This window comes from Cannabis sativa, chromosome 6 (assembly GCF_029168945.1).
Source record: "Cannabis sativa cultivar Pink pepper isolate KNU-18-1 chromosome 6, ASM2916894v1, whole genome shotgun sequence".
NCBI lineage: Eukaryota > Viridiplantae > Streptophyta > Magnoliopsida > Rosales > Cannabaceae > Cannabis > Cannabis sativa.
In genome coordinates, this window is record NC_083606.1 from 2,082,785 (window position 1) to 2,095,605 (window position 12,821).

The 12,821-nt window shown below is 36.2% G+C and overlaps 1 protein-coding gene and 1 non-coding gene across 2 annotated transcripts; one reads left to right on the top strand and one right to left on the bottom strand.

Annotated features, from left to right (window-relative positions):
* Positions 1 to 3,899: 3,899 nt before the first annotated feature.
* LOC133039034 (uncharacterized) lies at positions 3,900 to 4,903 on the top strand. The gene is made up of 2 exons (XM_061117848.1): positions 3,900 to 4,332; positions 4,439 to 4,903. The coding sequence occupies exons 1-2, from the start codon at positions 3,951 to 3,953 to the stop codon at positions 4,471 to 4,473; spliced, it is 417 nt and encodes a 138-aa protein (XP_060973831.1). The 5' UTR covers positions 3,900 to 3,950; the 3' UTR covers positions 4,474 to 4,903.
* Positions 4,904 to 7,657: 2,754 nt separating this feature from the next.
* Positions 7,658 to 7,764, bottom strand: LOC115715513 (small nucleolar RNA R71). The gene has a single exon (XR_004011381.2). It is a non-coding gene; the product is annotated as a small nucleolar RNA R71 (small nucleolar RNA).
* Between the last annotated feature and the right edge of the window lie 5,057 nt (positions 7,765 to 12,821).

Consider the following 12,821-nt stretch of genomic DNA (forward strand, 5'->3'; position numbering starts at 1 on the left):
TATAATAAGCTTTAATATACCTAAAAGAGAAAAAAAGTTCTTATAAAAAATATATTGTGCTTCGGTGATTGCCATGTGAGACTATTTTTAAGACATAAGTTTATCAAAAGAAACACACACAAAAAAAAAAAGGTTAGCTATTCAGCCAAAATTTGAATATTCACCAACATATATAGCATCTATAGTTTTTAAGTCTACATTACACTACTATTGAAAAGAATATTTCATGCATGCCATAATATGTGTAGCACAAAAAACATTATTCTATTTCATATTTTTAAAATATAAAGGTGATAAATTATTCTAAATTAAATACCCACCTTACAAAAAATAGTTACTTTTAGTGACAACCTTTTATTCATAATATAAATTTTTTGTGACTAAATGTGACTTTTAGTCACAACAAAACGTTATGTGTGATTAAAACATAATATTTATATACAAGTTGTCATTAAATTTAGTTTTAGTTGTGACCAAAAACATATTTAGTCACATTAAAATGTAATTTTTTTATGACTAATATGCATTTAGCCACAGACGTTTTACTCACAACATAATAAAGATAATTTATAACATTGAGTATTGATTCTCCAATGTTTGAATCACTATAACCTTCCAACCATCCAAAAAAAAATATGATAGTATGGACAAAAATGATTATCCATAGCAACCCCATCATCCTATCTCGTACCACCCATTATATATCTTTTATATATTAGAATATTTTTATTTATGGAAATTATTTTCTAATTAAGGAAATGATTTTCTATTTAAGGAAATAAATAAATAATTGATTTTCTGATAAATGAATATTTTATATTCATTAAATCTGGATAAAATCAATTATGTAATATTCTATATATGGTCAGATTTCTATATTCATTACCTGATTTGATTTCCTGAATTAATTGTCAAAATATTCTGACAATTAATGTGGCGCAGATACTGATGGAGTATCTCACCTATAAATATAGGGTCTCGGTCCCCGAGCTCCTCACTTATTCTGAATTCATTCAGCAAATTCCATCTAAAGAGAGTTGAGAGAGCGAGGAAGCCCGAACTCCAATACCGAAGCTATCGCAGGGATTGAAGCTCAAAGATCAATGGCTGGAGGTACATCGATCCTTTCATTGCATATATTATTGATATGATTACAGTTTATTTTCCGCATTTCATATCATTTGTATATGCTATATTACATACACAATATATATAGTCTAACAGTTGGTATCAGAGCGGATTTATCTCTGCCTTGATTTTATTTGAGTTTCATATATATATACATACATATACTGTTCATATATATATATATATATTTATTTGGTTCATTTCGTGGTGTATATATATATACTCATATTCATATAATTCCAAATATATATATATTTTTCATACGTATATATATATCTTTATTCTTATATATATTATATACATTTATATACTGTATATATATATATTTTTTCATTTTCACGTATATGTATATATGTTTATATATATATATATATTGTATATTATATATATGTTTTATCACATAATAATAATCATAATATTCATTTTTATTATGTGATATATACATGCATATATATATATATACATACATATATATATAAACACGATCGGTCCAAGTTTAATTTTTCCGTTTTTCATTTTTCGTTGTTTATTTCAAATTCTATATACATTACTATATTCGTATAGTATTATAGATCGATCTAAGCATTGAAAATCCATTGAAAAACTTAAAGATGGAAAAAATTTTCAGTTAAAACTTTTTCGGACCCGATTAATTTCGTGATATTAAAGTATATATTTTTTCGTGTTTTTGTGCATAAAATCTATGTGGATCTCTTTATTATTTGATTTAGAACCATTTAGATTTGAAAACACGCAATTTGGTAGTCGAAAACGCAATTTCCGATCGGGTTTGGGTCGGGTTCGACGGACCCGCGTGCAGAAAAACGGGTCAAAATCGACCCGATTTGGCTGAAGAAGACGACGCAAACGACATGTCGTTTGCCAAAAACGACGTGTCGTTTGCCCAAAATGACGTGTCGTTTGTCAAAAACGACGTGTCGTTTGAAAGCCTTCAGTTTAGCTGTCGTTGTTGAAAAACGACATGTTGTTTTTCACATTGTGGAAAACGACATGTCGTTTATAGTTTTATGCCTCAGCCCTGCATTGAGTAAAACGACGTGTCGTTTTTCTGTTAGGGAAAACGACGTGTCGTTTTCTTCTGCATTTTCAGCCCCTTCAATTTTGGTTAAACGACGTGTCGTTTTGCTTTTTGCAAAAACGACATGTCGTTTGGCAGTATGGATTTTTCAAAAAAAAAAAAAAGGGAAAAATTCCGAATTTTTTTATAAATTTTTATTTTTTTTTTGGAATATTAATTATTTTCCCATTTCAGTGTTAATTTAGTCAATAAATTGCATTTAGTTAATTTTCCATTTTTGTTTAATACATATATATAGTATAAATTGAAAATGGAAATTTGTTTAAATTTGGTAATTTATTACATGATTTATTTAGGCATGTAAAAATTGTGCTAATTTGTGCATTTAATTATATATTACCAAATTTATGCAATTTATTGTCTAAATTAATTTTGAAAAATCTGTCATTAATTTCATATTAAGGAATTAGCATTTAATTAATAATCATACATTAATTGTATTATTTTGTATTTATTTGACAAATTTATGTTTAATGCAATTAATTTGGATTTGTATGATTTAAATGCTATAGATAAATTCGTTTTATAGTGCTAGATATATTCAGAAATATTCAAACATTAAGATAGGTTGAATATTTTATTTAGCAATTAAGTTTCATAAAACTTCATAAAATTATTCATAAAATATTCATAAAACTTTATAAAATGAATAAAATATGAATAAAACGTAAGTAGTTTTGTGGTTTGACATAAGAAAACATGAACCTGAGACAAATGCTCATATCTAGAACGGTTTTTAATGATCTTCGGACGACCACACTAGGAGCACTAATCTCAGTGATTGTCTATTATGTTAATAACGAAATTACTTTTAGGTAGAGCCCAATACCTAATGTCTAAAGTGAAAATATAATTTTTTATAATTAGGGAGTAGCCACAGCATCTTTAATTATATAAAATTATATATTAATTAAAATTCACCTTAATGGACAAAACTTGTAATTGATTATTTGGATATAATAATTTTACCCCACAGGGATTTTATTATATTTTTATAATTAATTAGGATAATATATTAAGTTAAATTCTCTTAATTTACCCCACAGGGAGTTATGAGGATTTGAATTAATAGTGTTATCACAAATTTTAATTAAAGATAGATTTCATTCCTCCATTATTTCTAAATTAAATACTTCATTAAATCTATCATAAAGTTCATACAATTTTATTAGATTTAAAATTTAGCCCACAGGCAATTTTAGATTTAATAAAATTTTCATCTTCATCATGTTTCTACATTGGTAAAACATGAATTCATTAAAGCCTCAATTCTTTTAACATCTAAATTTTTTGTAATCCTATTCTTGCAGCTATTTCATCCACCTCTAAATATGCTGAAATCACTAGTGAAATCCCTGAGCTTAGGAGTGACAACTTCAAAATATGGAAGGAACGAGTTCTTCTCCACCTAGCTTGCACTGACATGGATTATGCAATAAGAAAAGATGAACCAGCTGCTATCACTGATACTAGCACTGCTGCTGAGATTGCACTACGTGAAAAGTGGGAGCAATCTAATCGTCTTTGCATCATGTTCATTATGTCCAGAATTCCTATGGGAATGCGTGGATCGGTGGAGCCACTTGAGAAGGTGAAAGACTTTATCAAAGTTATGGATGAGCAGTTTGACACTTCAAATAAATCCTTGTTCATCAACCTCATTCAAGAGTTCTCGTCCACAAAACTCACCGGTGTTAAAGGAGTTCGAGAACACATTTCTAAAATGAGGGACATCACTGCTCATTTGAAGAAACTCGACGTTATCATTCCTGATACCTTCCTGGTTCATTACATCCTTCACAATCTTCCTCCACAGTATGGGCCTTTCAAAATTTCCTACAACACACATAAAGAAAAATGGACTATCAATGAATTGATGACCATGTGTGTTCAAGAGGAAGCCAGGCTCCTACAGGAGCAAGGAGAAAGTGTTCACCTGACCACTCAACCTAAGAAACACAAGCCATTCAAGAAGAACAAAGGGAAAAAGCCCATGGCTCCCAAGGCTGCCATAAAGAAAGATTCCATCAAATGTTTCTTTTGTAAACAAAAGGGACATGCTAAAAGGGAGTGCAGCCAGTTCAAGAAATGGATGGATGACAAAGGTAATCCAATTTCCTTAGTATGTTATGAATCTAATATGGCTAATGTTAATCTTAACACATGGTGGATTGATTAGGTTCAACAATTCACATAACAAATTCCTTGCAGGATATTCAAAATCTAAGGAAGCCAGTGGCAAGTGAGCAAAGCATCTTATCTGGAAACAAGATGGGCTCACATGTGGAAGCTATTGGAACATGCAATTTAGTTTTAAGTAATGGTTTTATTTTAAAGTTAGAAAAGACCTTTTATGTACCAAGTTTCTCTAGAAACTTGATTTCAGTTTCAAGACTTATACCCTTTGGTTTTTCCTTTACATTTTCAGACAAATATTTCAATTTATATTATAAATCTGAATGTGTTGGAAATGGTATTTTGTCTGATGGTCTTTACTGCCTTAATTTACAAAATAATACCACTAATAATGTTATGCATGTTCGCGCTGGCACTAAAAGATGTGTTATGAAAGAGGATTCCTGTACATTGTGGCACCGGAGATTGGGACATATCTCCATTGATAGAATTAAAAGGTTGGTAAAAGATGGGGTACTCAATACCTTAGATTTTACTGACTTTGATACTTGTGTGGATTGCATTAAGGGAAAGCAAACCTCCAAGTCTGTCAAAACTGGTGTCCATAGGAGTTCTGAAATATTAGAAATCATACATACTGATATATGTAGTCCAGATATGGAGTCACATGGTCAGAAATACTTCATCTCATTCATAGATGATCACTCACGCTACATGTATATCTACTTACTTCATAATAAAAGTGAAGCATTAGATGTCTTTAAGATATTTAAAGCTGAAGTAGAGAAACAATGCAACAAGCAAATTAAGATAGTGAGATCAGATAGAGGAGGTGAGTATTATGGTAGATACACAGAAGATGGACAAGCACCTGGTGCATTTGCGAAGTTTCTTGAAGAAAATGGGATTGTTGCCCATTACACCTTGCCGTACACCGAGCAAAATGGTGTTGCAGAAAGAAGAAACCGAACATTAATGGACATGGTGCGGAGTATGCTTAGTAGCAACTCTAATCTTCCTAAATCCTTGTGGACTGAAGCATTAAAGACATCCGTGTACATATTAAACCGAGTTCCAACAAAGGCAGTCTCAAAAACTCCTTTTGAATTATGGAAAGGTTGGAAACCAAGTTTGAATCATGTACGCATTTGGGGATGTCCATCTGAAGTCAGAATATATAATCCACAAGAGAAGAAATTGGACCCAAGGACCATAAGCGGATTCTTTATAGGGTACGCTGAAAAGTCTAAAGGTTACAAGTTTTATTGTCCATCTCATAGCACAAGAATTGTGGAATCAAGGAATGCAAAATTTCTTGAGAATGCCTTCATCAGTGGGAGTGATCAATTGTTAGGTTATAATTAACCTATATTTCGGGTCTTTAAAGTTAGCATTATCTCGTCTATTGGTGTATTTTGGAGCAGTTTTACGCTTGATTTTCATTATTTCAGGTTCCCGGGGTGTTAAAGTTCGAATTCAGTCAAATGGCGAGAAACTGGGACAAACTTGGAAAAATTGGAAAATTTGGTTCTTGAAGCATCAGTAGTCGCGACCTCTGATGAGCCTGGTCGCGACCCTTTTTCCTGGTCGCGACCTAGGTCGCAACTTCGTAAGATTGGCAGAAACTCGGTTTTTCGAGTTTTGCCTGTAGTCGCGACCAGCTTAAATGCTAGTCGCGACTATGTACGGAAATCGCAAATTTGACCTAATTTTGATTTTTCACTTAATTGGAGGCTCACCACTTATCCCTATATAAGGAATACGACATTGAAGGTCAAAGGCAAGCAAAAACAGACCTAATAGTGGAGGCAAAGTGGAGAGAAAGCTATCTTGAAGACCCGGAGCGATACCACCTTCTAGTTTCTTTCTTTTACCCTTTTTATTCATCTTTATGTTTGTTTTTATTTCTGAATTAATCATGGATGTTTTTAGAGTTATTATGAACTAAATTTCCCTATAAGGGAGGATGATGATTGTTGTTTAAGTTTATGCCTAGTTAATAAATAATTGCCATTCCTTCATCTTATGTGTGAATACTATCTTTATTTGTGTTTAATTTCATGTGTAAGCTTGATCACCTTTTACATGCTCTATGATCCTAATTCGAAATCTGAAAAGTGAGAATTAGGAATGCTAAAATTTGGATAGTCTAGGTTTTGATGTAAAACGAGAGTATTTACATAGCCTAGTGACTAATAGATTATTGCTTAATGCTGATTTTGTGTTGATCTAATTAAGAAGTTAATTAGAGAACATATTATTTAGAACCTAAAAGATCTGAAAAGAGTTAGGTTAATTTATAATCTGTCTTTCACATTGAGATAAGGATAGCAATTAGGCATTAACCTAGGTAGCTTATCAACAGGATTCACCTCCCTAATCTCTCATCTTGATTAATCTTCGTTTATTTTCTCTTTAATTTCTGAGTTATTTACTTTTAAAATTGCAATTTATTATTTTACCAAATAGAATCATAATTATAATTTAGTAGTACTCAATCCAATTCCCTGTGGTTCGACCTCACTTGCGTGAGATACTACTTGATACGTACACTTGCGTAATAAACAGAAAAATTCGTAACAAGTTTTTGGCGCCGTTGCCGGGGAATTGTTTAAAGATTGATATTACACAAAATTATACTAACTTCTACTTTGGTATATTTTCTCTTGCTGATTTTTCTAACCTTTTTCTTGCAATATTTTCTTGATCTATTTCAGGAATCATAAGTGTATGCGCCGTCAAGGACAAGCAGTGATATTGCCAGTTGATCCCGAAATCGAGAAAACTTGTAGGAGAAACCGAAAGAACAAGAGGCAAGAGGGAGTTTTAGCAACTGCTGAAACTTCAGACATCATGGCTGCCAATGCTGCAAACAATGGAGGCAATAACGGTAACAATGGTGGCGCAGTAGAAGATCAAGCTAATGGCCGCAGCTTGAGAGATTACATTCTCCCTACTCTGACGGGAGTGCAGTCATGTATCAGGCCACCGGCAGTGGAGGCAAATAACTTTGAGATCAAACCTGCCATACTGCAGATGGTGCAATCTTCAGTTCAGTTTGGTGGCCTCCCTTCTGAAGATCCTAATCTGCATCTCTCTAATTTCATGGAACTTTGTGAAACCTTTAAAGTTAATGGAGTTAGTGATGATGCTATTCGACTGAGACTGTTCCCATTCTCTCTTAGAGAGCGAGCCAAGAGTTGGCTAAACTCCTTGCCACCCAACTCTATTGCCACCTGGAATGATCTGGCAACGAAATTCTTGTCAAAGTTCTTTCCTCCAGCCAAGTCTGCAAAGCTGAGAGGAGAAATTAATAACTTCTGCCAACAAGATAATGAATCTCTCCATGAGGCTTGGGAGAGGTTTAAAGATTTGATCAGAAAGTGCCCTCACCATGGTATAGAGAAGTGGATGCTGGTCCACAACTTCTACAATGGGTTGGTAGGAAATACAAGAACTTTAATAGATGCTGCAGCTGGAGGAGCCTTTATGAGGAAGAGTGCTAATGAGGCTTATGATCTATTAGAGGAGATGGCTCTAAACAATCAACAGTGGCCAACTGAGAGGAGTCAATCAAAGAAAGTAGCTGGTGTGTTAGAGGTCGATGCCATCACCAAGTTGACAGCACAGGTTGAGGCATTGACGAAGATAATTGCAGGGCAAGCTAAACAAGCCCAAGTTGTGTGTGAATTATGTGGGGGAAGCCATCACTTTTCAGAATGCCAAGCTGATGTGGATGATTTGCCAATGGATGAAGCTAAAGCCATTGGAAACTATTCACAGAACAACAATTATGGGTTCAACCAGGGTAACAACCGAAGAAACAGTGGGTTCTATCAGCAACGAAATCAGAACCAGAATCAGAATCAACAGTTTAATCAGCAACAAACCTCTGGTGGAAATTCTAGTTTACGAACGTATTCTTGCTTCAATTCATGACTGAAACTAGATCTTCAATCAAAGACCTGCAGACACAGATGGGCCAACTAGCAACTCAAGTAGCAACCCGTCCTCAAGGGAATTTGCCTAGCACAACTGAAGTAAACCCCAAGGAAAACTGCAAGGCAATTACCCTGAGAAGCGGTAAAAATTATGATGGTCCTGAATTGCCACAACTAGTGAATGGAGAAAAGGAGAATAAAGAGCAACCGATGTCGACCCCAACACCCACTCCAACGAAGGCTGCGATAGTCAACCACGGCCACGAGCGGTCTCCACCAATTAATATAGATCACCATGTGAAAATACCCTATCCTCGGAGGCTCGAAAGTCAAGTACGGACAAGCGGATTCACCAAATTCACTGGAAGTGTTCAAAAGACTTCACATTAACATTCCCTTTGCTTTGAAGCTTTAGAGCGATTCCAAGTTATGTGAAGTTTATGAAGGAAATCTGTCAAAGAAGAGAAAGATGGAGGACTATGAGACGGTGGCTCTAGCGAAGAGTGCGGTGCCATCCTACGAAGAAACTCCCTCCTAAACTCGAGAGATCCGGGGAGTTTTACTATTCCTTGTACTATAGGAAAAATTGAGGTAATAAATGCACTTTGTGACTTGGGAGCTAGCATTAACTTGATGCCTCTATCGGTGTTTAAAAGGCTGAGTTGGGTGAAGCAAAGCCAACAACAGTAACTCTCCAATTGGCAGACCGATCACTAGCCCATCCTAGAGGAGTCATTGAGGATGTGTTAGTTAAGGTTGATAAGTTCATCTTTCCAGTTGATTTCATCGTTTTGGATATGGAAGAAGATAGCAATGTCCCAATTATTCTTGGGAGACCATTCTTGGCAACTGGCCAAGCCTTAATCGATGTTCAGAAAGGTGAATTAAAGCTGAGAGTCCAAGGAGAAGAAGTGGTCTTTAATGTGCTAAAGGCTATGACGTACCCAAAGGCAAGTGATAACTGCTTCTTTATTGATTTGATTGATGAAATGGTGAGTGAGAAAAAGTTGCTAGATGATCCTCTTGAACTAAGTCTAACTGAAGATGAATTGACGGAGCAAGAAGGACAAGAGGTCATGGGGTATGTGAAGTGGCTCGACTCCTATGGGCCTTTGAACAGAAGATACTTTGAGGAATTGGGAGCAGTTCCAAAAGAGCTGAAGCCATCTACTGAAAATCCCCCAGAACTTGAATTGAAGGTGCTTCCTAGTCACTTGAGGTATGAGTTTTTGGGTCAAGATAAAAAGCTGCCAGTTATTGTTTCAGCTTCTCTCTCTGATGTGGAAACTGATAGACTTTTGAGGGTACTTCGGGCTCACAACAAGGCAATCGCTTGGACACTAGGAGATGTTAAAGGAATCAGTCTTTCAACAGTGATGCATCGAATTCTCATGGAAGACAATGCCAAACCAACTATTGATGCTCAAAGAAGACTCAACCCACCCATGAAAGAAGTAGTCAGAAAAGAAGTAGTTAAGTGGTTGGATGCTGGAGTTGCTTATCCTATTTCAGATAGTAAGTGGGTTAGCCCGGTGCAAGTGGTCCCGAAGAAAGGTGGAATGACAGTGATAAAGAATGAAAAGAATGAGTTGATTCCTACAAGAACAGTCACCGGTTGGAGGATCTGCATCGATTACAGGAAACTCAACAAGGCAATAAGAAAAGATCACTTCCCTTTGCCCTTCATCGATCAAATGCTAGACAGATTAGCGGGGCAAGAGTATTACTGTTTTCTTGATGGATATTCTGGGTACCACCAGATAGCTATAGCGCCTGAAGATCAGGAGAAGACTACTTTCACATGTCCTTATGGTACCTTTGCCTTCAGAAGAATGCCCTTCGGCTTGTGCAACGCCCCTGCCACTTTTCAAAGGTGTATGATGGCTATCTTTTCAGATTTGATTGAATCTTGTATTGAAATTTTTATGGATGATTTCTCAGTGTTTGGTTCTACCTTTGATCATTGCTTGGAAAATCTGGACAAAGTACTAACAAGGTGCGAGAAGTCTAACTTGGTGTTAAACTGGGAGAAGTGTCACTTTATGGTAACAGAAGGAATTGTTCTTGGGCACAAAATTTCAAAAGCAGGAATTGAGGTGGATAAGGCAAAGGTCTCAACAATAGAAAATTTGCCACCTCCAGGTTTCTGTAAAAGGAGTGAGGAGTTTCCTGGGACATGCTGGCTTCTACCGCAGATTTATCAAGGACTTCTCTAAAATCTCAAAACCTTTATCGAGCTTACTTGTAAATGGAGTTTCATTTGAGTTCGGAGAAGATTGTTTAAAAGCTTTCAAGATTTTAAAGGAGAAATTGATTACAGCACCGATAGTAACTTCACCAAATTGGGAACTGCCGTTTGAGTTGATGTGTGATGCTAGTGACTATGCCATTGGAGCGGTTCTGGGTCAAAGAGTTGACAGAGTATTCCACACAATCTACTATGCTAGTAGAACTCTGAATGACGCTCAATTAAACTACGCCACTACAGAGAAAGAAATGCTGGCAATAGTGTTTGCTTGTGACAAATTTCGGCCCTACCTAATTGGAAATAAGGTAATTGTTTACACAGATCATTCAGCAATCAAATACCTTATGACCAAGAAGGATGCAAAACCAAGACTGATTCGGTGGGTACTTTTACTTCAAGAGTTCGACTTAGAGATAAAAGATAAAAAAGGCACCGAGAACCTGGTAGCAGACCATTTGTCAAGATTAGAGCTGCAAGAGAGTCAGAATACAAAGGAGGTACAAATAAATGAGCAATTTCCTGATGAACAACTCTTTAGTGTGAGGGAAAACCTGATGGTACCTTGGTACGCTGATTATGTTAATTTCTTGGCTGCAAAAATAACTCCACCCGAGCTTTCGCGTCAACAATTGAAGAAATTCTTTTCTGAGGTGAAACATTACTATTGGGAAGAACCAATCCTCTACAAGCACTGCGCCGATCAGATCATAAGGAGATGTGTTCCTGAAGAGGAGATGTATTCTATCCTAAATCACTGTCATGCTTTACCATGTGGGGGACATTTTAGTGGGAATAGAACAGCTGCAAAAGTGTTGCAAAGTGGATTCTTTTGGCCAACGCTATTCAAGGATGCTACTACTTTTGTAAAGGCATATGATCGTTGTCAACGAACAGGTAATATCTCAAGAAGAAACGAGATGCCTTTAACAGGAATTTTAGAAGTTGAATTGTTTGATGTATGGGGAATAGACTTTATGGGTCCTTTTCCTTCATCCTTTAGCAATCAGTACATTCTTTTGGCTGTTGATTATGTGTCTAAATGGGTCGAAGCTTCAGCTACACCTCAAAATGATGGAAAGACAGTTCTCCGCTTCTTACAAAAGAACATTTTTACTCGGTTTGGTACTCCTCGAGCAATAGTAAGCGATGAAGGGAGCCATTTCTGTAACAAGCAGTTTGAAGCACTCCTCTCAAGATATGGTGTTCGACATCGAACTGCTTTACCATACCATCCCCAAAGTAATGGCCAAGCTGAAATCTCTAACCGAGAGATTAAGTTGATTCTGGAGAAAACAGTGCAAAGATCAAGGAAAGATTGGTCAAGGAAGTTGGATGACGCACTGTGGGCGTACAGAACAGCTTTCAAAACACCAATTGGCATGTCCCCATATCGGTTGGTGTTTGGAAAGGCTTGTCATTTACCGGTAGAGTTAGAGCATAGAGCTTTTTGGGCCATGAAGACTCTCAACATGGAACTAAAAGCTGCAGGGGAGAAAAAGATTACGAATTTGAATGAGTTAGATGAGTTTCGGAACGAAGCCTATGAAAACGCCAAGATATACAAAGAGAGAACTAAAAAGTGGCACGATAAAGGTCTAATACAGAAAGAGTTTCAACCAGGACAGCAAGTGCTACTCTTCAATTCAAGGCTGAAACTGTTTCCTGGAAAGCTGAAATCAAGATGGTCGGGACCATTTACGGTGGTCAAGATGTTTCCTTATGGAGCGGTGGAGTTAAAAGGTGAAAGTCCAACAACTTTCAAAGTCAATGGACAAAGGTTAAAGCTCTACTTGGGAGGTCAGCCAAGTCCGCCATGATCCTGGCGCCACTTTGAAGTCCAAGGCTCAGCGTCTAGCTGCATGACGATAAACACAGCGCTTCTGGGAGGCAGCCCAAGTATTATATTGTTTTGATTGTTTTGTTAGTATTTTCAAATTTTAGTTTAGTACCAGACATTATTTCTTTTTAATTGAATCGTGAAAAGCGTGAAAAAAAAAAAATTCGACCTGAAGCCCAGAAGTCGCGACTAGCATTAAGCCTAGTCGCGACCTATTTCTCAAGTCGCGACCTCAGTCGCGACTTGATGATTTTCCAGAAACGCCAAAATTTCCTCGATTAGCAAGTCGCGACTAGCCTGTGGCCAGGTCGCGACTTGCTGACGAAAAATTCTATAAATTCACACTTTCCCCCTCATTCAACCCTACACAAACCAAATTCAAATTTCAAATCCTCTCAGCCGACCCTACCCTCTTTTCCTCTCAAAAATTAA